This window comes from Pyrgilauda ruficollis, unplaced genomic scaffold (genome assembly GCF_017590135.1).
Source record: "Pyrgilauda ruficollis isolate IOZ18807 unplaced genomic scaffold, ASM1759013v1 scaffold62, whole genome shotgun sequence".
In the NCBI taxonomy this organism is placed as follows: Eukaryota; Metazoa; Chordata; class Aves; order Passeriformes; family Passeridae; genus Pyrgilauda; species Pyrgilauda ruficollis.
Window position 1 is genome coordinate 2259407 of NW_024527933.1, and position 25019 is coordinate 2284425.

At 40.7% G+C, this 25019-nt stretch overlaps 1 protein-coding gene and 1 non-coding gene across 9 annotated transcripts; both read right to left on the reverse strand.

Annotated features, from left to right (window-relative positions):
- Positions 1–1257: 1257 nt before the first annotated feature.
- RC3H2 (ring finger and CCCH-type domains 2) lies at positions 1258–24710 on the reverse strand. 8 transcript variants are annotated; one of them, XM_041484064.1, is made up of 23 exons: positions 24354–24695; positions 22884–23001; positions 22198–22431; positions 21175–21350; positions 20872–21072; positions 20369–20501; positions 20011–20129; positions 19517–19629; positions 18634–18942; positions 17949–18163; positions 16574–17001; positions 15983–16153; positions 14720–14875; positions 14238–14451; positions 13988–14072; positions 13384–13465; positions 13102–13236; positions 12454–12561; positions 11946–12075; positions 5142–5185; positions 4659–4833; positions 3845–4026; positions 1258–2908 (listed from the first exon to the last, which is right to left on the reverse strand). In XM_041484064.1, the coding sequence occupies exons 1-23, from the start codon at positions 24582–24584 to the stop codon at positions 2357–2359; spliced, it is 4311 nt and encodes a 1436-aa protein (XP_041339998.1). In that variant the 5' UTR covers positions 24585–24695; the 3' UTR covers positions 1258–2356. The 8 variants fall into 8 exon arrangements, with proteins under 8 accessions (XP_041339998.1, XP_041339999.1, XP_041340002.1 ...); XM_041484065.1 differs by lacking the exon at positions 14720–14875; XM_041484066.1 differs by lacking the exons at positions 1258–2908; positions 3845–4026; positions 4659–4833; positions 5142–5185 and adding an exon at positions 5971–11318 and having other exon boundaries at positions 11927–12075; positions 24354–24710.
- On the reverse strand, positions 20590–20703 carry LOC121362501. Its single transcript, XR_005956513.1, has one exon. It is a non-coding gene; the product is annotated as a small nucleolar RNA SNORD90 (small nucleolar RNA).
- Positions 24711–25019: the final 309 nt, after the last annotated feature.

Genomic DNA, 25019 nt, shown 5'->3' on the forward strand with positions numbered 1-25019 from the left:
ACAAGGAAAACATGCATCTGGGGTTGTGTGGTCTCAGAGGCAATGATTCACTGAGCAGGAGGAGAAAAGCAATCCCCCCTTGGAGGGAGTCTCCAGACTCTCCCAGCCCACCCCAGCAGGCCCCCCTGCCACAGGAGTCAGGCCAGTGACCAAACAGGAAAACTTGTTTGGGTTTTCAGCAAAGGCATATTTTGAACATTTTACAAAGAAGAGGCAGATGGGAGGCCAGAAAAACTCAGTGTAATCTTTTCTTGGCTAAATCTTGTCCTGTACTGCAGGGCACCCGTGCTGGCACCACGATTAAATGTCCATGTTGAGCTCATCCTGGGATTTCATTCCTGCCCTCGCCAAGCAACCATCCTGCTTCCTTGTGCCCTCGCATTCCGTGCCCAAACTCTGCTGTTTGTATTGGAACATCTTTACTGTGAGCAAAGCCAGGTGATGCCAGGACGAGGGCCTGTAACACCCACCATTCCTGGCTGCCTCCCTGCACTGCGCCGCTCCTTCCAAAACAGAACATTTCCCAGAGGCTGCACACCTACATGACAAGTGCTTTTTCAACTCCTATTTATAGAACTCCTTGAAAATTCAGCTTCAAGAAAGGGCAAAAGCAGCAGCAGCTTTTTCCCAGCTCAGCCTCCTCTCCCTGCTCACAGCTGTGAGGCCTGTGCATGAACGAGCAGCAGGGTTAGGGCACAGCTTCTCTCCCCTCCCTCCCTTGTGCTTGTATATTCTTCCAGATCAATGATTAATTGGATTCAGACCTTTTTTCTTCTCCTTTTTGCTACTGGCACTGCAAACCACCTCTCCCCTACCTGAGCACAGGAGGTTCCTCACCAGGATTCACCTTGCTCCAGGCCATTGGACACAGAGCAGCAGGGGAGGTTTTGATCCTGTTACAGTTTTGCTGCCATGGGGGGCAAAAAAAAAGCACTTTATAAAAATAGAACTTCAAAGCAACTCAAGCAGACAGCTCTGCCTTGATCCCCTCTCCAAGACAGGTTTTATGATGATGCTAAAATGCACCCTGTCTGCACAACAGACTTCACTGAATCTCACCCTGGATATGAGCTACAGTTACTTTGATATTTTCCTTAAATGTGCTGATATCCACACTCAATGATTTAATCCCATATAACTTACATAGGGGTTTTTTTTTCTGCAATTTTCAGATGAAAAGAAATAATCTCTCACCACATTTGAAAACCTGGATTTCTGCCAGTTTCCTTAAAACAGCTACAATCTGTGCCAACTCAGTCATTTTAAACTACGGATTATTTATTTTTCTTTTCATACTACTTTTTAAAACACAGTCCAAATAGATACAGTTAGAAATTCTTCTTTTTCTAGTCCAAAATCCATTCTTATTAACATCCTATTAGGATCCACAGACACATCTGCAATTCTTTCTGATGTTCCAAAGTGCTTTACATAAAAATTGCAATTAAATTTAATCATTAAACATGGCATTACATTGGGTCATGTATTTAGGTAATGATAGTCTACTTACTACTACTGAAGGCAGACAGAAAAGAACTTTACCACTAATTTAGTAATTTTAGCATGGGATGAAATCCTGAGGTTATTCCAGTCCTAATTCTGCATTTTGCCAATAAAATTCTCCTTGCTGCTGTTCAGCACACAGGTTGGAGCTCTTTGTAGCAGGCAGTCTCTCTGAAGAGGCAGAGCTCATTTTCTGATCAAGTGACTGCTGTGAACTCCAAGGATTGGTGTTTTAGAACCCAAGAATGTATTAAGAACTGTAATTACATTTATGTCTCAGGGAAGGTTAAGGGAAGAAGAACTCTCTCCAGCTGAAAAACAATTTTCAAGAGGAAGCCAGGGGTTGTTGTTATTTGTAACTGAGAAAGGAACAAAAATTTAAGGCCAAGTGTTAGAACAAGATACTCCCAGGAAGGAGACTGCAAACTGGAATGGAACATGGGACCTCACACTTTTAACTGGTGCTGTTCAGCACCAGATTAGTAAGTCTTGAATGTTAAAAACTCTTTTATTTGCAGTCTCAGTTATTTTCTTAGGGAGTTGGTGGCCACATCTCAATTGAAACGTGCAAGGATGCTGAGACATTGCAACAATCTCCTAAACTGACTGAATCGTGTTAGAACTTCGTGGTAAGTAAAACACATTTGAACTGCACAGAAATGAGACTGTTTTAGTTGTAGATATGGAATTAATTTAAGAAAATGTTAGGAATTTGTTGTTATTTTTAATGAGCAAAAGTCAAAGTGCATGAAGGGGAGGAATACATACCCACACAATGGAGGAGAGAGAACAATCCCTAGCACAAGAACATCCCACAGCACAACTACACCTACGGGCCCTTGGCATAAATGGCTCAGTCTATTTCCAGATCACTGTCTTCACTGTAACATGCAGATGGATTATGTATAGAAGTCAGGAGCAGTAGGTCTTTTTCTGGCAGCAAACCACATTCCTGCAGAAAAGCCTCCAGGTCTACAGCAAAAAAATCTTCTCCAAGCTGGTCAGTGATGCGCACGAAATTGCCAATGAGCTCCCCTGCCTTGTAGACCAGCAGGGCTGGCAGGGCATTGTTAGTGAAGCGAGTGCTGGCACCAATGAGGGAACTCTTCACTCTGCAGAATTTCACTGTTGGGTACTCAGCAGCCAGGCAGATCATGCAGCCATTCAGGGATTCAGTGCCAGGGATATCATCTTCATAAATATGGATCATGATCAGTGTGCTCTTATGCTCTTTGTCCACAGTGTCCAGAAATGCTTCCCCACTGGTGATCTCAAACACCTGCTTGAACTGCTGCCCACTGTACAACTGCTGCCTCATCTCCTCCATCCGCTGCTTCCTGTAGCGCTGCAGGAATTCCTCATCATCCTCATCATTGTGGATCATGCTGTATTCCTGTAAAGTCATCTAAAAAACACACAGATTCCTGAAAAACATCTGCACCACTATATGGGTCACTTACATAATGAGAACATAAATCAAGAGGATTAATGTGGGTCACTCATCTTTAATAACAGCAAAGTACAACCCATGAAGGTTCAAGCACCCTGTGTATTACACTCCATTCTGATCTAATTAGAAACCATGCCCAGTGGGAACAGCGATTTCAGCCCTGGGTATTCCAGTTTCCACAAGCTGCACTAATAACACAAGTGGCTGCTCCATGCTCCCACTTTAATCCAGGTTAATGGTGGCCATGTGCTTTCACCGAGCTGGGAGCGCTGATTTGGAAACTGTGCCTGACCTAAGATGAGCTTCTTTCTCACCAGCTCTTTATTTAGCTTTTCAGTTAATATTTTGTGGCACCATCGTGCCTGTAGAATTGAAATTAACATAATTTTATGTATTTTGCATCTGGTCACTTGCTTCATTAAACTTACCTGCACCACTCAAGATACAGGAGAGCACAGCCAACTTTCATCATCTGAAGGCACAGACATGTCTGCAAATTAGTAACTTCTCTGACTACAGCTCAGGGCTAGTTAACAGCCCAGCTGATTAAAACCATTCACTACATCCAATGTCTGCAATTTCTGGAGCTCAGAGTTAAATTCTCAACACCCACTTACTAAATACTAAATTAATACTTAATACTAAATACTAATTATTAATTACTAAATACTAATAAGGGCTCCTAATATCAGGCAGGGGAGGCAGCATTCATAATTTTGCTGGACAACTCTTCATATTAATCCCCTGAGATTGACTTGGTCAACAGATGAGAAATCTGGAAAAAGCTTTTGGACTTCTTTGGTATTGCAGCTAAGTCACTTATTTGTCATCACAGGCAAACAAAACTGTTAAACACTTACGTGGCATTTTAATGCCTTTGTGCCACCCTACCTTTCCATTGATTTTTTCCTGAAGCTCCTTCTGCTTCTGCTGATCAGCCTCGTCATCCAAGTGAGACCTGCAGGTCATGGACAGCTTCTTAATGAGCCTCTCCATCTCCCTGCGCTGCTCCTGCCGCTGCTCCGTCTCCAGCTGCTTAAACCTTCGCCAGTCATTGATCACTCCCTTGGGACCTGCAAGTAAGTGTGGAGCCATTTCGTGTAAAAAAGACAACACAATTTTACCTACCATTTACAAGCAAGGAATAATTTATAAATCAGTAAAACAGCGACCCAGTCATAAACGTTTTTGTTTATGCATAACATATTTTTTAATGCAAAACATTGAAATAAGTCATTTGCCATTTGCATGTCCTTGAGTTTCTATTTTTTTTTTTAATAAGAAGGCTACAATTTATTCAACTTGGCTACTCATATAATTGTCCCAAAGATTAATATCTGTGCTCTTGAAATAGAACCACCAGCCCACAAGAGTCCCCCTATTGTTAGCATGGCTTTCATTAGAACAAAAATAATGATATATTATCATCCAAATTGTACAAATCAGCCTTGTCTCAGCTTTCTATCCAAAACCTGATTGCTTCAGATATGATGCTGAATTTGAATTCTCTCATAGGAGAAGTCAAACATTAAAAAAAGAACAGCTATTAAAAATAAGGTTAGACAACAGCCAGGAATTGATCAGCCTCTGACTCAAATATGCATAAACCCAGGAATTCCATTTAAAAAAAAAGAGTTTTAGAAGAACATACAAAATTTCCAATAAACAAAGGATGTCCAAGAGAAGTACATTGATATGATGATACCTGTGTTGACAGCGCTGCCATCGCTGCTGAGCTCCACCTCGCCTACACATTCAGGAATGCTGCTCTCCCCTTCTTTATCCTCCTTCTCACTGTCTTCATCCTCACCCTCACTGCTGCTGTAATAATACTGCAGCTTCTCACCAAGCAGTTTATCATCCGCAGTAGTCATTATGCTCTAAAAATAAAGTAACAAAAGAGAGGATGCATTCCTGATCAAACATGCATCACGATGGTCCTTTATTTCCTCAGGGCAGTTTTTAACCCCAGGAGAACACAGCCCACTCTCAAACAGCCCTCGAAGCAGTCAGTCACCTGGCTTAATTCTTAAACCACAACTTAAAACTCAGTTTAAAACCTCAGAGCCTCACTGGACAGCTCCATCAGGCCGATTCCCAGCTACCGAGTATTACTTGCATTATTCAACAACAATTTATTTGAGCTGAAAAACTATCAATGTAATTATACAAATTAAAGTGTTCTGACCTGTATTCCTTCCCAGTCTTTCAGAGACAAGCTTCTACCAAGACCTGGAAGAAGAAATTTTAATCAGATCAGCTGATGTGGGCTCACGCTCGGTGGTGCAGGGGTCTCCAGCCAGCCCAGGCCGTGTGTGTGCCACAGCGCGGCTCCCGGTTCTCCTGCCCACGGACAGTGTGACTCAGCCCTGCTCCCGGTTCTCCTGCCCACGGACTCAGCCCGGCTCCCGCTTTTCCTGCCGGACGCCGCAGGTTCCGCGGGAGCTAACCCCAGATTCAGCCGATTACAGCGCCAGATGGCCCGGGATTACCGGGACCGCCCCGCAGCGGGGCCGGACCTGGGGCGGGACCAGGGCTTGGTTGTGGCCGGTGATCCCCGCGGGCCCCGAGCGAACTGGCTCCGCTCCCCGCGCCCTCCCCGGGCCGCACCGCCGCTCCTCGCCCGCCCGGGGAGCCGCGCCCCGACCCGAGATTCTGCGGGGCCCGGGAGCACCGGCCCGAGCGGCGCTTCCCGAGAAGAGCGAAGCGAAGCGGCCCCGCTGCCCCGGCCCAGTCCCGCCGCCGCCTCACCGCTCCCGCCGCCTTCCGGGGCCGCTGCGCGGGGCACGGCGGGAAGGAGGCGGCCGGGGGAGGAGCCGGGCCCGGCCCCGCTGCCGCCGCCCCGCGACGGGAACGGCACCGGCACCGGCACCGGCACGGCGGGACCGCCCGCCCAGGGAACGGCACCGACACCGGCACCGGCCGCGTCCCCGGCCCCGCTCCGCCCAGCCCGGAGTGGCTCCGTTCCCTCCGCTCCCCCCGGACCTCCCCAGCCCCCGCTGACGACAAACAGCCCGTTAAGGTGGACAAATAATTTTTATTCGTGCATGCAAATACATGTCAATACTGCAAACTTCTTCCATCGAGTCTCTCAAACACCGAACCGGGATGCTCTATCCGTGCCCAGCCAAAGCTACAACCTCTGCACGTCAGTGCTACAGCGACACACGGGCCCCGCCGGGGCCCCCCTACTCTAACACGAAGGGAAACATTACCATTGGGAATCAAAACCGAAATAAACGGAATAGAATTTACTCCCCCATATATCCCCATTTCATTTTACAGATTTTTTTTTTCTTTAAATTATAGTTTTAAATAGAAGCTGAGAATGCGCCATAAAAATGAGCATTAAATCCATCGTAGCGATGGTGCCTGCTTTATACATGATGGGTGTACACCATCTTTTATTTCATTTACATTTCAATCGAACAATAGATTTGCAAAGAAAATGTCTAATACAGACGTAAAAATATTCACACTAGAGCTTCACAATCGGTTGTACAATTGACAAACAGGCCTCTTTTCCCAAACTTTCCAGCTAAGCAAATTTATAAAATGTAATCAATGCAACAAGAAAAAAAAATTTTCTTTAAAACTTCCAGGGAAAAGAATACGCAGTAAACAGTATCAATGCGACAGCAGATGCTGCAAGCTAACCACAATACTTCGGAGTGGCTGTACAGTGGGTATGTGCAGTACAAATCAAAGCCACGTGTGTTGTATCACAACTACTGTATAATGTACTTGTTTGCCCAGCTAAGAAAACGCATGCATTCCCATGCCTTGGGTAACGGAGATCTACTCTGGAGAAATCCATGGGCTATGTGCAAATGACCTTGGCTTTTGGCAGTAAGAAACGCAGCCAGGCTCTGCTTTATTTCAGCTTTTACAGCAGAATCTTGAGTGATTAAAAGCTTCCACAAGCATCCTTAAATAAATGGGGTGTAGAATTATGTTTGGGCATTGGGCACTTTGATTATTCAGATTTGTTTCATTTCATCAGTGACAGTTTTGGGGATTCTTCCCACCCTTGTCCTGCTCCCTTGCCAGCAAAGAGATGCAGGGGGATGACTACTGCCAAAGTCAGCTGTTCATTTATACTGGGAAATTGGGTCATTTAAAAAAGCACATTTATTGTGTTCTGCTTGCAGAAGAGGTCCCTCAATGAGAGGGAACTTCCTAACAAAGGGATTAAACTACAACATAAAAATGGACTTTTACATCCTATAGATCATCTGATCATTTCTCATTTTGTTACACTCTCAAATTCAACACCTTCCTTTAATACCAGTCTAATAATGAAAAGTCTGTTCACAAATATGATCAAGGAGCTGCTGGCATACAGTGTTTATGTACAGCAACAGGTACAACTTGACAACTTGTGCTTTAAAAAAGCAAACAAAACCAATGTTTGGAACTATTCCGAGTTTAGATTGAGTTATTTTAAGCGTTCTTTCCTCAGCTGTTTCTGACCACTGTGCATTATTTTGTACCTCATCCAGCCTAGTACACTATTATACAAGAACAGCATTCAGCTCTCGAGTACAGGAGAAATTAAAATTTCAACTGAGTTATCAAAGCACTAAAACCTTCCAAATTAGACTTCTACAAAGAGCTTAATTAAGAGCTTATTTAACATAATCAGCTGTGTGCAACTGTTTTCTTTTTCCTAAATCAAATGCCAAACTTTAGTGTCCCTGTACTAGACTACCAAGAACCAACGCCAGTTTGCTTTGCAAAGAGTCTAACCTTGCCTTTGAAGGGTCTAGTATACATTCTACAATGCAAAATCTGCATAAACACTAAGATTCATTTCTTGTCACCTGTTTACAGGAACAAAATATCAGTAGCAGGGCAATCACTCTGCTCTAAGTATATGTTAAGAATGTACAGATAGTTATTTTCTCACACAAGCATTCTCCCAGCACAAGCATTAGTCTCTTTTAAGACCTATGTGGGAAATGAGGCAAACCAAGGAATGAATCCAGGTAGTGAGGCAACACAATTAACTTAGATACTAATAATTCCTGTCTCTCTTGCATGTGAAATCCCTGCTGTACCCCTAATGGGGAAAAAAAAAAAAAAATTAACCAAACCAAACCAAAATGCTTGTCCAAGCAAAGCAAAAGAGCCAATCTCTTTCCCCGATCTGCTCCGGGCCTTCTTTTCTGACAGCACAGTAAATTAGGCCAAAACCTAAATGGGCATCACTGCTATTGACACACAAAGGTAAGTCACTCTCTCAGTGTCAGAAAATAAGCCCTTCCATAGCCCAAAGGCACCTGATTTACAATTAACAAATGAATACATACTTGTTTGTAAAGGGTCAAGGGCTGAAATTTCAACAAAGAAGGAAGCCAGAGCCAGGTGTTCCCACCTGCAGCTTCTTCTCCCTGTCAGGGCACTGGAGGGCATTAGTTTGGTGGCAAAAACCACCCAGTCAGTGTTAAAACCGTAAGACAAAGCCAGCATGCTGTTAAACCCTCAAATAATTCTTTTGCCTGTCATTATAGGTTAAAAATTCAACTAGAAAACTCTAGCCTCAGCTGAGAGCCAACTTTCCACATGAAGTGTATGGTCATCCTAGAGAACTGCTCTATCACGGGACCTCCCGCTGCAGACAAGAGTCTAGAGATACACTTGTTCTTAAATATGCCAAGACCTTGGCAGGAATATGTCAGGCTTATTTCACTGGACAAACAGGCAAATGTGTGTAAGCAGCTTATCCCAAACCCCTCCAGCAGAGCACAACCAAGTTTTTAAAATTGCCATTTTAAAATTAAAAAGTTAAGGTAAATACACAATCAATTTATGTAGTATATATTCACCCTCAGATCATGCTGAAGATGTTCTGTGGAGTTCTGGTGCACAGAGGGCTCTTTCCCTGAGGGCAAATAAGGACTTCTCAAACCTTTATATTTTCTCTATTTTTGTAACAAAATAGCAATTTAAAATTTAAAAATCTTTTAAAAAAATTACATCACCTTCAACATGGAAGATCTCACTGTTTAAATATCCATGAAAGAGACATACTTGTTTGCATATCTGTTTTGGAATTACATTGTACAGCAAATAATAGTATCTCAGAAGCATTTCAAAAGTAATATAAATTCATATTTACAGAATGGTCTTGGTATAAAATATACAACAATCATATTTATGTCTAACATTCTAAGTTAAAGTTAACATCAATAGGAAATAAGTTAAGGTGACAAAGGTGGTCTGGTTCTTGTATCCATTCACTTCACGTAGCGAGTGAAAGAAGCGTCAGTCTAACCCTAGTGAGGTGGCACTGGCTGGAGAAGGTACAGCAACAGCCAAAGGAAACTAAGAAAAGACTACTTGACTGTTTTTCTACATACATTCCTTGACACTGGAGTATTAAATAGATGTGTAAGATCTTCCATACTGACACCAGAATATCAAAACTAACCCTTGGATTTGCAGGTATATTTACAACATAATTATTTCATGGACAGGTTCGTTAGGAGAGATATCAAACACCAATATTTACTTAGTCTAATCAGTAACCCTCAGGGAAATGCCAACCCCCACCCCCCAGAAGCGTGCACAAAACAGTTATCAAAATCTTACCCGACCACATAGCTGTGATTTTGTAAAATAACAACTCAGACGACCAGTAACATGATCCTCTTTAAGCATTTTGCTAGCAGGAAAAGCCCTTACATGCAGTACACCTGGTGAAAGATCAGCTTGGCTTAAAATATTCCAGTACAATTTTCAGAGTAAACAACTTCACAGAAGTTAATAAAAACATAAAAAAATGTAAAACTTGTCACAAAGAAAAATAAGAGGACAAACAAGAAGAGAGTAATCATCAGGAGGGAGAGTCCTGCTTTCTTAAAAGAAAAAAAAAAAAGTGGATTTTTAAGCTTCTCAAAAAAATATGCCCAGGGCTCTAGTTCATGTGTATTTATGAAAAACCAATTTTCAGTTGACATGTCTAACATGATTCTCTGTCACCTCTTAACAGGGCATAAATTCATACAGTTTTCAGCACTCTGAAGGTCAGATAATGCTATCTCATTGTATTTTCAAGGTCTTTGAAAATAAGTTGCCACTGAATAAACAAAAATTAAACCTGAATACAAGATTATGATTAACAACATTTAACAAAGGTAATTACAACCACCTTAAATTCCCAATATTTAGTTTAAATTAAAACAAAACAGTACAAAAAACAGCAATACCATCTTGTTAGTCAGTGCAAACACTAGATACAGGGTTTTCAAAGGAAAGCCAAGAGCACCTGATACTTTTTGCCAAGTCATCTGGATCCTATAATCTCCAAGTTGAGAACTATCAACGAAAAAAAGAAAAGTAAGAAAAAAACCCAAAATTGCTGTTACATTAGTGCATAACCTCTCAAAATCGTTGGAAATTGTTTCATGTGTAGCTTGGGGAAATCAATACCTAGCACATTAGCTGGAGGACTTAGGCACTTGATTTACTTCTGGTAACTTTACTTGGACAAGTAGCCTGTGTATGTGTATCTACAGTACTAAAGCATAAACTGGGGGGAATGGAAACCAAAAGCTGCAGCAAAGCACTGCCCCACAGACCTGCAAATAACATAGCAGTGCAAAGCTAAAGGTGTGTTAACCCTGTAAAAGCCTCAAGTCCAAATCTCCACCTCTCAGTCTTCCAACAGGAAACAAGACTCCATGCAAAGTTCCACAACTAAAGAAAAAGCAGCTGCAACAAGACAAAAGTTCTCCTCTCGTGAAACAAAATAGAGACAAATAAGTTAGTCTTCCTTTCACTAGATGTATCATCGTAGGATCCTGCTAGTTTAAATAACTGAGTTGTTAGTTTTCTACAGAAGCCATTTTCAACAAGAATGGCTCAGATACTGCACCGGATTGCTACAAACTCATAAAAAGCTGCTTTAAGCTTAAGTAAAACAATGTCCAAATTCCATTCATTTGTGGAAAGTGAACGCCTTACCCTACTAAAGTAAGTTTTTTTTTCTTCAGAATGCTAATGCGAGAGGGGCTTGAAGTATCAAAGAGTCCACAGGAAATGCATGACCCCAATATTATTTTTTTTAAAAAAAATATACATTATATAATATATATTATATATATAAAAAGCTAGTGTAAATGCTTCCATGGTGTGGTCACAAGCTGGAAAGATGAATGCCTTTCAGCTGTTAACCATCCTGCCATTTGCAACAGGCTTTAAAAAGTCATTTTTATCCTCAGACATAATGTGAGCAGTTTTCAAAATGAGGCTGCCAACACTGACTGATGTGCTGATGGGCAGGCAGCTTGCATTGCTAACAGATGTTGTGATCGGCTGACTGAAGCAAGAAGTTACGGGCAGGATTGTTTTCTGCTCCTCCCTGAGGAGAAAAATAAGTTACACAAATATTAAACAAGGACATGCACAAGTATCCGGAACTGAATTGTGTGCATTAAATAAATACTGACAAACTCATTTTTAGCAACAGGCTAAACATCTTCCTCTGGAATGGTAACCTCGAGATGTTAAAGTAGTCTGCCTCATTTTCAAAGGCTGCTTTACTCATTAAAGACTACAGAACATATAAACCTAAAATAGTGTATTTCAAAATCTACCTCTCCATGGAGATTTGTGCAAACAGTCCGCCATTTAACCTTTTGAAGTTTTTCTTAATTTTTGTTAACTATAAAAATATTCTGCATTTTTTGCTTACTGACTGTGAAAGGTATTTTGAACAGCTGTGACACGTTTCAGTGTGTACGATTACAACGATGCATACGAACAATGGTACCAGCCTGGGACTTTCAGCTTTGTGGCCTAATTCTATTTCTTAACAGGTTCTTCTCACTCCACCATGTACAAACAATGCAGATGTCTAATCCAAGTCTGAGCAGGTACGTAGTTCATCCTTACACAACCATGCTTCCACTATTCTGATGCTTCTGTTTGTCTAACACTGGCAGACACTGCTGTTTGTCTAACACTCACAGAATCACAAGGTCTTCACCTAAACTTTGTCTCTTCTGTTCCATAGATTCTTTCTGGTGCTGCTTTAGCAGATGCCCGTTCTCCACGGTTGTTCCATTGAGCAGCTGATCCTCTTGGGAGCTAATCCCTAGCTGTATGTCCAGAATCTCCTACAAGAGAGAAGGAGAAATGCCCATCAGCTCTGTCCCTACCAGCTTTACATTTTCCTATGAAGTTCTACTACACCATGCTAATGCAAACAGGAGTCTGGTCATAAAACTCCTTCATTTTATGTCATATTATTGGAATGTCTTCCGCATTTCACTAAAGGAAAAGCCAATTGTTCAAAGATGGCTGTGAATGACAAGAGCAGTATAAACTGTGAGCTGTTTTTAACTTCACTAGTATTAACTGCCAGGTATATGAGTGAGAAGTACAAGACCCCAGGTGCTAAATAAAGGATGTCATTACTAGGACTAAAACCAAAAGGCTTTGCTATCAACATACTAATCTACAAAGACTAATGAAAAGACCCAACTGTTACTCACTTCTATCTGTTCCCCCTGCCCATCAGGTTCGTCTGTGTCGAGGGCTGACAGCTCCAATTCAATGTCTCGGTCTGGCTTTGTGTCTGCACAGTCTTCAGGATAATCAGTCTAAAAAAGAATTAATATGTTCTCTAAATATCAAGTTGGCTTTTCACTGGCTTCACACAACACTGGAGAATTAAAGTGAAAACAGAACATGCATTTCTAGCACACAACATTTCTACAACACAAGAGAGCTAGTCAGACAAAAATGAACTTCAGGCATGGACAATATAGGATACAAGGCTAAATCAAATCAGAATAAAGTACTGAAACAGATAAAATGAATACTAAAGAAATTTGAGCCCATTGACAAAATGTTTAAATTTGTAACATGTACAACTGGACAAAAACTAATGATTGCATGAAAATGATTGTCACATTCGTCCCACTTTTGTAAATGCATGTTTACAGCAGCAGCATAGCAGGTGCACCTGCCTAATCTCAGGGAAATAACTGAGTGCAACAACAGCAACTCAGCTTGCACACAGTGCAATAAATATTTGGGAGTGCTAAAACCAAGTTTCAACTCTTAGTTAAAATTCATGCACTTATATACATATAAACATCCTCCAAGATTTGTTTCATCCCAATCACCCCTTTCTTTACCTCACCATTCCTCAAATCAATTTCCTTGCTTAAAAGGTTTAAGGTAAGACGACTGCCTTCATCTAGAGAATTCCACTTCTGCTGCATGGCAAGTGCGTTTGCCTCTCTCTGAAGGAGTAAGGAGTTGCTTTTGGCCTATGGAAAGAAACAGCTCAGTTACCAAACACTACACCTAAAGCATGTGCAGTCAGACAGCTACACTAAGGAAATTTATTTAGAAACACTTTACTAAACAATTTATTTTACATTAAAAATCCCTCATGGTATAATAACTGGTCTTACCTGTTGTAATTCAATACTCAGTAGATCTCCAGTGCTGGAATGCTTTCTGTGACCAGACAAATCTGTAACTATGAACCTGTCCCTTTAAAAGAAAGAAGGCAAAACTAGGAATTAAAAGAAGTTCTCTAAATCAAACACCCCATAACTTCATTAGTCTATCAATGTTAGATTTTTGGACAGAAACTAGATGTGATTTAGACAATGTGTTCTTCATCTTCACTGTGGCTCATAATACTTCAAGGTATTCTATGAAGCAAACATCCTTACTTTATACATGGGTGAGATGTGGCAAGAAAACCTGAAACTACTCAAGATTTTGACATGACAACTTGGCAGTGCCTGACTCCAGTTCTTTGATAGGTCTCTCAAGGGACACACTGCTAGTAATTGTGCACTATTAACTGCATTAAGTATTAAAGACTACACAAGTTTTAACCTAGTTTTTTTCCAAGGCTTTATGCTGGATAGGTAAAAAAGCCTTTTACTTTAAAATTAAGAATGTCTATTAATAGACAATCCAGATTGCCCCCACACACAGAGAGGACTTTGAAGAACTGCAAGCTCCAGGAAAAGCTGTGAACAGAGCTCGGGAAGGAGTCCGTACCGTTCCGCATAACGTGCTGAGGAAGCAGAATCTGAGCCATAGGCACTCCATCTTGAGTCTACAGCATTGACATAAGGGACATAATCTGCAAAAGAATTAAGACAGCATTCACCATCTTCTCTGCTCTTCAGTGGGATATACACGTTCTTTAGCTCTTTGCATTTCATAGCTGCAGTAAGCACAAAGAGGATGAAATGCTCATGGTGTGCGTAAATGATGAATTCTTGTCACACAAAGCCTGAAGCTGTACCTGATACACTGATGGGCTTAGTAGCACTTCCTTGGGAAGCAGTGGCCTGGATTGGATCTGTTGTGTGATAACCTGTGCGGGATGACCTGGAGATTGCACCCCACTTGGAGATGATGGGTCCGTCGCTGAACGGGATTATCGGATCTTCCTCCTTTGCCCTTCTCTGCGTTTCAAATAAATGCACTCTCCTTTTAACGTCCCCACTGTCCAAATCCTACAGATTCAGGAGACAGGAGATACACGGACTCATTTGAGGTTATACACATTCTTCAGTTGGCCAGTAACTTTCTCATCACAGTTGCCTATTTACAAAACTGAGAAAGGATATTCCAAACAGCTTATGAGCAGAACTACTTTAAAATACTACTAATGGAAACTATGACCTTTTTTTTTTTTTTTAAAAGGCTGGTTTAACCAAACAGAATAAACTTCAGCATGGAAGGATCATCACACTAATGAGAGAACATGCAGAAAACCCCTACCATTAACACGGCATTGGAATTGGCAATCACATCCTTGGGCTCTGAGTCGATAGCATTTATACAAGAGCCAATAGTGCCACAAGACCACGGTGAATAGTGAGAGAGATGGTCTTCCTCAAATTTAGTTCCACTCAAATCACTGACACTCTCTGAGAACTACAGAAAAGGGAATAAATAAGCAGTAAATAATAAAAACAGGGAATTCAGTTTTAAAATGAGAACATAATTTAATTAAATAGCAGTAAATGTATCTCAAAAGTCAATCAAGGAGTTCCAGCCATATTCAAGACTTGACTTGGGGACAACATAAGCTGTTTTGTCCAATTTTAAAACAGTGCCCCTGCCAGCTGTCAGAGGGCAAATTCTGCCATACAAATAACTGCCTGGCCTGCCAAGATTTGAGACTGGAATCTGTGTTAGTGTCAGGTTTCTTGAGGCAAATATCTACAGTAACTTAACTGAGAGGAAGCCGTGCATTTTCCTTTAATGTATTAGCCAGTGCTAAATAAAAGTACAACTTACAACCCTCCAACCTGGGTGAAAATGACTAAATCCTGATCCACCTTGAATACATGCATAAGGCACTTCAGGTACACTTACAAGATCTGATCTGAATAATTATTCTTAATATCTCAAATATCACCAACAAAACTCAAATCACAGCTAAGAGTGCTTGGCACAGTGGTTTTCAAACCAGTTTTTTGGACGTATCTCATTTAGAGATAAAGTATTTTAAGTGTTTGGTTTTCTTTTTCTTCTAAAGTGCACTACTGCTATTTCTTGAGTTCCCCTTCTTCTTTACAGGACTTATCACAGAAGTACACAATGTCCTACCAGTGCTTTTTGCCACTTTTAAGGGAATGCATTCTTTGGGACTTTATAAGCACTTGGAGTTTGATTCAAGGCTACTCATCAAGTCAAGCCATTTGGAGTATCAAAGGCAATGTACTTTAATGGAAAACACAACTGCTGTTCCTTATACAAAAACCTGGAGGTTCACAAAGTGAGTTCAGTAAAATTACATTTCATTTAGTGAAGTTGAATTGAATCACTTCACTTCTTGACCTTTTTTCTGCAGTCATGTTATGCATCACCTTAATACCAAACTGAATTGCATCATTATCAGATATCACTTTCCTTTTGCTAGAAAATTAACTTAATTTTATGAACAATAAATGGCAGGTAGAAAATCTTTCCTAGAAGTATTAAATGGCATCTTACAGAAACAGGAAGGGAAAATAAAGAGGTTCTTTGGCTTCCCACCTCTGTGCTGAAATCTACACTGAAGAGAGGAGAAGGTGGTGTTGGAGATGGTGTTGCCATAGGAAGGGTTGACGATACCAGAGGAGTTTTCTGTGTGTGGTACTGTGCCCATTGCTCTGGCTTCCGCCTCAGCTGCTCATCATAACCAGTCTTCAAATGACCACAAGGCTCCTAGAAAGAATAAATACAGGACTGGATATCCCACCATACTCTAATCAGAAGGCAAATACTTCCATGGGACACACTTGGCTCCCCAAATTTCCTTGGGTCTGTAACCCTCCACTGATATCACTTGAAGAATTTCACAAGAATTTGTGGGCCCATGTATGGCAACTCAAATCTTAGATATGCAATTAATTCAATCAACATACATGGGCATTAAAGAGGCAAAGGGGTTCTGGTCCAGATGCAGATGACAGTGGTCTGTTTTGAAAGCCCATTTTAAAGTTAGAAACAAACCAAGAACTTTGTCCAAGTCGCACGTCCCGATCACTGCAATAAACAGGTCTATGCCAATTATTTACCAGCTTTCCAGTAATGACCTTCAGAACCAAGTCTGCATGGAGCTTTCCCTTCCTGGCTCTCACTTACCCTTGGTAAAGGCACAGTCCTCTGCTCGTTTGGAGGTTGACAAGCCACAGAGTAATACCCATCCAGAGAGTTGTACCTCTCCCGCAATGATGTCTGATAGACAGAAGAGTGCATCACATCCATGGGAGGTAAAGAATTGCTCCTAATGATATCATCTCGTGGGTACATCTGTGGGCGCCAGATGCGCCTGCTGTCATAGACTGGAGCGTACATTCCAGAGGGGACAGGAGGGACTGGTCCATAGGGCTGCGGAGGAGGAGGCTGGTAGGGAGAATTCAGTCGATCTCGAGGGGGGAATGTGCTGTAATGATCGGCATATGGCACGGAAGCAGGTGGGAGGGAGGATTCTGGAACGTTATTGGACCTCACGAAGCGAGGAACACAGGGAGCCACACCAGCTGGTACTGTTGGAGGTGCTGGATAATACCCTTAAAAATTGGAAAAATACATATTTAATGCAACCACAAATGACCCAAAATTTTACACCTTAGAAAACTGTAAATAGCCTTGGTAAGTACCTTTAGAGAATGAGGAGTCACACTTTACACCTCTTACTGACCCTACCATGTTTCTGTTAAATATCATTTCATGTATGACAACCACATTTGCAGATGCAGCGCTGGCCCTTCACCAACTGGACCCAGTTTGGACAATATTGCTCCTATGTACTGTGGTGTAACTAAGTAACTGAAAACACAGAATCTTCAGCAAGTCTTTATATAGGAAGTTAAAATAGTTCTCTCTAAAATAAAAATCTATATTACTAAAAAATAAAAAGTCTTTAAATAACTATTTCACACTTGATTTATTGCTCTTTCTTTGGAGAGGATTGCCTCAACATCTCTACCTTTTGAGAGCTTGTGAATGACTCAGTGCTATAAACCACAATTGCTTGCCTGAATATAAACATGCACAGTGCAACCTAAAAAGATAACTGGAACCTTTCAAAAACATTCCAGCAAGCACAAAGACATGTAAGCCTCCCAGCAGAAGTGTGCTATGCCTCTGAATCCTGCCCAGGGATACCCTCATAGATGGGCCATGCCAAGAGCAAGCCTAAATAAAAACAATTACATGCTAACAAAGGAAAAAGTAGATGAAAGACCTTGAGATTCAAGTTCTTCTGGAGGCTGAAGTATAAGCTGTATAACATACAGCACACAAAGGCAAGAACCACCAACACTGGGACCAAACTTCAAGTCCCTCACATACCCAGCAATTAACAAGATTAGTATTCCATGAAGAGAACATTCAGCTGATATTTAATAAAATTAAATAAAATAAACAAAACAGACATAAAAGTTATTTCTTATAAAAGATATTTTTTCAGAGAAAAGTTCAGAGCTATTTCTTAATCAGTGCTGATCACACTCACCTGTCTGTGGGTACTGTGGAACTTCATATGACAGCTGAGTCCTGGGATCTTGGAAATATTGAACGTTATCAGAATGTGGAGGGTAGACAGGTACTCTGGGAACAAATGGGCTGGATTTTGGAGGCACAGAATTGACTTCTGTTCCAATATTAGGAGGACCAGCTGAGGTAGCTGCTGCCTGGCTTACAGGAGTCTTGGGTGGAGAACCGATTTTACTGAAAAGGATTACCAAGAAATCATTAAACAGATCTTCACTTATTTCAGTCAGTCACCTCTTCTTGTACACTCCCACGTAACATGGAAATTTGGGCCTTGACACTTTCTCTGGAATTTTGTTTTTCATACCCTGAACCGATGCTACATTTTAGACTTTCTCCTAGGAGAACTCAAAAATGGACATAAATGTTTTGATACTCTTCGTAAGTGTATTCTGGTAAAGACAAAGGTTTTGAAAAGCTGAGAGCTTTACCATTTGTCTACATTGCACATGAGTATTGAACAGCTAAAACAATGGACTGCAGTGCAAGACCCTGCACAGCTCTGCAGCCACTGAGCACCAGCAATTACAGCAAGCCAGGACCACACTTCAGTATCTGTTGGCCACCCACAAACCCCATTTATTATTTTAGATAATCTAAAAGCAAAATGTTCTGTTGAATTGTCTTGATGTAAAAAAGTCACCTACTTTTCAGGAAGTGATTCTGTGGGGGACCCAGAAGCGTTCTGGCCATTGGCTCCAGTCTTCCCTCCCTTCTTGGTGTTGTCCAGAGCTCTCAGGGAGGTGTCTGCACAGCGGGGGATCAGCTGGGGAACCCCAGGTTCTAGATTAGCTATTCCATTAGTACTTGGCACCATCTTGCCCGTTGCCTCAGGGCTTCCTATGACAGAGATCACGTTTCCCGTGGTGGTTGAGACGGTGCTGTTTACGCCAACTTTGTTTAGCAGGGGGAATGTTCTCACTGTTGCGCTGATTTTTTTGTTCCTCAAGCGATATCTACAAACAAACACGTGCAAACACACAAAAGACAAGATGGTATAGAAAGTGCTTATTGTGAAGTTTAATGGATTTGCAAAACTAGCAAGAATAAGGGATTGACGTGGAACATGACATCCAAAAATTATAAACTTATTTTCAACAACTGGAACCCGAAATCATCTCTCCTCTTATAAGACCCATTCTGCAGTTCTTTAAAAATGCATTTGGGTGAAAACAACTTCAAGAATGCAGAGCTGCATATTGTTCAATAACGCAGTTCACTCCTTAAGTAATTAAAATGTAATTAATGTTCCCTCTTGTACGTAATATAACCAATCCTTGAAAGACACTGAGCTTGCACTCAATTGCAGGAAAGGAAATTTCACCTCATATGGGGTAAAATAAAAAATAAAACTGGAATTAGTCTGTAGACATTGCTTTGCTGTATCCTCAATTTCATATAAAGAACTGTCATGTCAAGAGTCCCTCCAAATGAATGAATACACGAGGAGAATGTTTTCAAAAATCTCTGCAGATTGCTTGGATTTAAATTGAAAGGATGAAAAAAAAGGAAAAAGTCTCCCACACTCACTTTTCAAGCTCTTCCTGAGAATGAGCAAATGTACAGTTTGTTCCTCTTGGACACCCCCCTTGCTGTCGAAGGTCTCGGCACATACTTGTTTTGTATTTGCTATTTGGTTGTGGCTTAAAAAAGAACAACAAACAAAAATCACAAGACATTCCTCTTACCATCTATCAGACATTCACATAAAAGTAGGCTTAAAATACAAAAAATACATCCATGGCATGTTTTTACATTTTGCATTTTTAATCAGGAAAACAAGGACACTCCTTGTTGAGGGGCTAAGTTATCCTTGTATGGATTTCTCTACGGCCACTTCTGCTGCATTCCATATTCACAAATGTTAGGTTCTCAAAATCTGAATGCAGTAAATAACAGAATCATCAATTATCCCACAGGAAAGGCTATAAATATTTCAAATCAACAGTAATTCTTCAAAGCTGCATCTCCCAGTAAATGAGAGAGGAAGTTGAAGACATGATGCAATGACCAAGTCTGGTTACCTGTGGAGTTTCATGGCCTTTTCTACTGTAATTCTGAATGAAATCCACCAGCCCATGGACCACAGTCTTTACAGCCACCATTGCATTTTCCAGCTGCTCCCATGTTGGAGATGCTGCATCTAAAATGATGAAAAGCAGGGTTGTCACTCGGTCAATAATTCCAGTATCATAAATAAGAGGCACATCTTGTATTACTTTACAACATTAAGTACTAGGACAGAACTCTGAGAGCCCTGAAGAAGACTTTATTATGTTCATTGATGGGAATTTCAAAACCAGGAATGGAGGTTATCATCTTAATTTACTTTGCTAGATATGAAGAATACCAAGAAATCTTTAAAAAGCTTGATTTGCATACCTGGATTTGGATCTATGTTTGCCAGGAGCTCTAAATGAGGCCTCAGCCTGTTTAAGTTTGCAGGATCCCCCGTGCGCTGCAAGACAATTGTCAATTCTTGTACACTCTTAGCAAAAGATTCTGGAGATTGAAGCTGAAAATAAAGGGAGCATTAGTGTGCTGCATCTTACAATTGTCAATTACTGATCTTAAAAAGGTATTCATGACATTGGTTCCTAAATGCAATATATAGTGTCTTCAGATGGCATATAGAGAGGATCAGTGGAGAGAAATTTTATTTCTCAACTCAGAATCTGCCCTATGAAGCTTCATCATAAGACACCAAAAAGTTAATTAAAGTACTTCATATGATGAATATGCTACATCAGGGAAAAAAAATTTCAATCTAATTTTAATTAATATTTGAACAAAAACTTAATTAATGGAGTTCTTTGATTTTTCTTGTAACATTTAATAGTCAAAACTAATCCTACAAAGATACTAAAATCATCCCTTTGACAAACCTTGTCAATAATGGATTGCATGTGTGATTTATGTGCCAGGTCTCCATAAAGAAGGGAAGACCACTGTTCTGGTGATATTCTAAGTCCTGCTTCCATGGCAATGTGAACAATTTGGGCATCGTGCTCTCTCCGCAAAGCCTCGTAACTCCGGAACTCTTCTTTAAGCTGCATCAGAGAAGAATCTTCATCCCTTTTAGTGACCTAATAAATAGTAATAGTTAAACATTCCTTCTTTAACCAAGAATCTCCATGTTCATCACAAAAACCAGCTGCACAGCACAAACCACAACAGTGGTTTTTTACCTTAAAGCATGATGCTCTATACAGTAGCTGCACAACATGACCAATGCTTGTTTTAGAGGCCTGAGGAAATCTTGGTTCCAGCCTTTGCACAACAAAAAGTACCAGAACTTTTCTTGAGAGTGCAGAGCCATCTTCCAGTGCCAGTAATACAAGTTTCAGTGCCTCCTCTTGCATAGCTGTAACACACAAACATGAAAGTTAAATACATTACAGAAAACAGGAAGGCTAATGTATTTGAACAGGTAAGCAGGAACATCCAAATCATCTTGAATGTAATTCCTTATTGCTTTTTATTTTACTAAAAAAAAAGATTTTAAAGAAAGTTGCTAGTTTAGAAGAAATATTTAGAACCACTCTAAGCACAGCAAACTTAGAGCTAAGACTAACTTCCAGTAATAAACACATCAATAAAACACAGTGCAGTTTTTATACTTTTCTCCACTGTGCAGTCTTGTAGCTATTGTTCTTCTGGACACCTCTTCAATGCCACACCATGAAACTATAAAATAAATATGGCAACAGTACTGGAATGTTATCAATAGTTACAGGAGTCAAGAGAGGACAACCTCTATTTTAAAGAGAATTTTCTTGCGGCTATGCTTGCTTTAGCTGCGTTCTTAACTATGAATTTGTTTTCTATGTATATAAATCATTGTAAATTTCAAAAGTATGCTGCAGCTGAGGTTAGGCTGATTATATTGACAGCTATTCAATTCCAATCACAGGCAGCAGTACAGCCAGCCTGCTACACTCCATTAGAAACTGTGCACAGCATGTGCTTATTGACTCCTCTTTGCCAGGATTTCTGAAATACTTCCTCCCAGTTTCAAAGAACATTTAATGGACCAGAAGGGGAAACAATCAAAAACTTTATGCCAGAAGATTGTACTAGTTGGGGTTTTTTCCCCTTTTTCCTTTCTTTCTGGCAGAACATCTTCAACTGAACAGAAGAAATTTCAAAACATTTTTGTAAAGAAAAGGTACAGCTAAAAATATTCTGTTGCAGATGTACAGGTCCCTCACCTGGTCCTAGAAACTGGCACCCTCGTGCCCTGACAGCAGCCCAAAGATTGGCAGAAAGTTGCTGAGGATTTTGGTGCTGCAGGATGAGTTCTGTGACAGTTCTCTCTCCCAGCGACCGAGCTGCCCTCATGGCTCTGACCCGACCCTCCTCCTCCACCAGCTGACAATTCACCAGTGTCACAAGCTTCCTCTGCATGGGACGGCTCAGTGCACTCTGATTCAAGCTTGCAACACCTTCAGAGAAAGGGAGAAAAGGCAAAGCAGTGCTTCTCATCAAATTCATCTGAGTGAGACAAAAAAAATGTCTGACAGTGTATGTCTTTCTCTAGGACTTGGATACCAGTCACAGGTACCTTCCTTTCTCTTAGGCAACTCTGTGTAATTCTTTATCAAAAAGAACTTTAATTAAAATCTTAAACTGACATCAAAGCCATTCTTTGGGGAAAGTTCAGTTTCAGTAGAAAGTTAGCCCCAAGGCTAACTAGTATTATTAAATAGAGTATTTTGTAAACTTAAAAATAAGAAAACCACAAACAAGTGTCACAAGTGTGAATAAGCTTTTAAAGACACAAGGCAATTTTATTAGAAAAATGAGAGTATTATCTCACTGACATTTACAATCAGTGCTGAAAACACAACGCTGTTAAAAGCAAGCATCAAAATTCCACTGCTCAGCAGAGACTCACCTTTTCCTCCACTTAATGGCTTTAAGTAGAGTGCCAAATCCTCAACACATTTCTTTGCTACTTCATAATGTTTGTTCTCTCCTACATTACTCAACTTTACTGTCTGATGATCAGGTACCTAAAAAAATGCAAGGGGGAGGAAGGGGGAGCAGAATTACATACACCTGGCTGACCTCCTCGATGGTACCCACACCACCATTAATTACATAACACTGCAGATGTGCACTGTTCTGAGAGCAGGGAAACACAGGACCCACCCAGGGCATGTACATGGCATAGGGAACAACAAAAAGGGCACAAGATGAAGATTAGAGTGATGAAAGATGGTTTTTGTTATTACTCAACACCTTAAAAACAGAAGTAGGGTAGAAAACAATAACCAACATCTAAAAGATGAAGAACACAAGATGGTGATCAGTATACCAGATCAGCAGGATTTACTGCAAAAAAAGCTATAGGACAAAATGAACTAGCAAGAATGTAATAAAGCAAAATTTAAAAATGATTTAAGAATCTTTTTGGCATGCTGAAATCTTCCAAGAGAAGAAGCAGGAAACTTAACTCGGTGGAAAAAAGCTTGGAGTAGCAAGGTCAGATAAGGAAAACGGAGAGAGTGTTAGTCATAATAAATTAATTGTTTGGAATACATTGCAAGGAGTTAGGAGACCATGAAAATAAATGTTGTGAGATCACAACAATGATCTGACACATAAAAAAAAGGAAAGGATCACGTGAACTTGAGAAACAAAAACACTCTGACATAATGTCATTACCAATAGCTGTGTCAAGGCGTGTGATAGGACATTAAAAAGCAAAGTAAATAACATCATCTTACTGCCTCACCAAGGTGTTAGAGAGAGAGTAACATGGAAAAGCACATGAATCAGCATAAGGGGAAGAGACTTATTTAGTCTCCATAAAGTGCAGTACTGATTATATAATCACTGTTTTGCCACTGCTACGAGACAGCGCAGGGAACATTCCTGGCCTGATTAGCCAGTGTCTGCAAACGCAACTGAAAAGCCATCATCAAGCATATTTAAAAAAAAATTATACACACACACTTCTGGAACTTGGTTAAACAGCCACTTCCAAACATGTGACATTTAGGAACGAGATTTCTCACAAGGCTAAGATGAACGAGTGCAGTCTGCAGGTTCACTCATTCTACTGACAATTGAGACAGCCAATTGTCTGCTTCCCAATGGGAATTTGTCTCCAGTCACAGTTCAAGAGCCTTTCAAAATCAGAATTCAGGTTACAATTCGAACACGTTTCCATTTTATGAGAAGATGGCCCTGAAATGGTGAAGTTGCTTTTAGAGCACGTATGGACTCCTAGAGAGTCCAAAGTTAAGCCTTACCATTTATTTGGGCTAAAATAAGGAAGACAGAGCAGCACACATATTGCAGCTAGCACGGAGAAGGCAACAACACGAAGTGGCAAAACAAAGAGCTGCCTCAATCATACCTGGGCTCCAACCAGCTGGAGGAGTGCAAAGTTCACAGGGAGCACATCGATGTCGGTGTTGATGGCAGTCTGGTCAAAAGGACATGCCTTGCGATGGAGCTTGTTCAGGCAGGTCTTGCACACGGTGTGAGAGCAACCTAAGCTGATGGGTTTGTGCACATTCTCATCAAACTCATTGTAGCAGATTGGGCAGGACAGAAATTCTGTCCACTGAGCTGCCTGCACAGGCATTGTGGAAGCTGGACACTTGTTTAGCAGGCTAGCAGACCATTATTTCACTGTACTATGTTTTGGCAGCTGTAAGTGAATAACAGAGTATTTAAAACATGCTTTCTGGCAATTTAGAATAACTTTTAATTAAAGAACAGACCACAATTTCAATATTACCAAGAACAAGTACAAAACCAAATCCTTATGCTGAAGTACTCAAAAACCCCAACTCTGGGTTAGTTTGACAACTGTACCAAAAAAGGCTCATGAACTAAATTAATGTAGACTACCCCAAGTTTAACTCATTCACAATAAATAGCATTAATTATTTTGGGGGGGAGGGTGTGGTTTAGAATGTTATTTTCATTTGAAATTAAGTAAAACAATGCCTTCCTTCTGCAGATCTTCATCAGACACCAAACTAAACCGAGCTTTGCTTTTTTAAAAACACATTTT

Excerpts from the sequence above, each read along its gene's own strand:
- RC3H2 (XM_041484064.1), bottom strand. The coding sequence starts at position 24,584 with ATGCCTGTGCAGGCAGCTCAGTGGACAGAATTTCTGTCCTGCCCAATC. Across the intron at positions 21,351-22,197 it reads GTGCCAGTTTCTAGGACCAG|CTATGCAAGAGGAGGCACTG; the intron begins GTGAGGGACCTG and ends TGTGTGTTACAG. Across the intron at positions 2,909-3,844 it reads AGGAAAAAATCAATGGAAAG|ATGACTTTACAGGAATACAG; the intron begins GTAGGGTGGCAC and ends TGTGTTTTTTAG.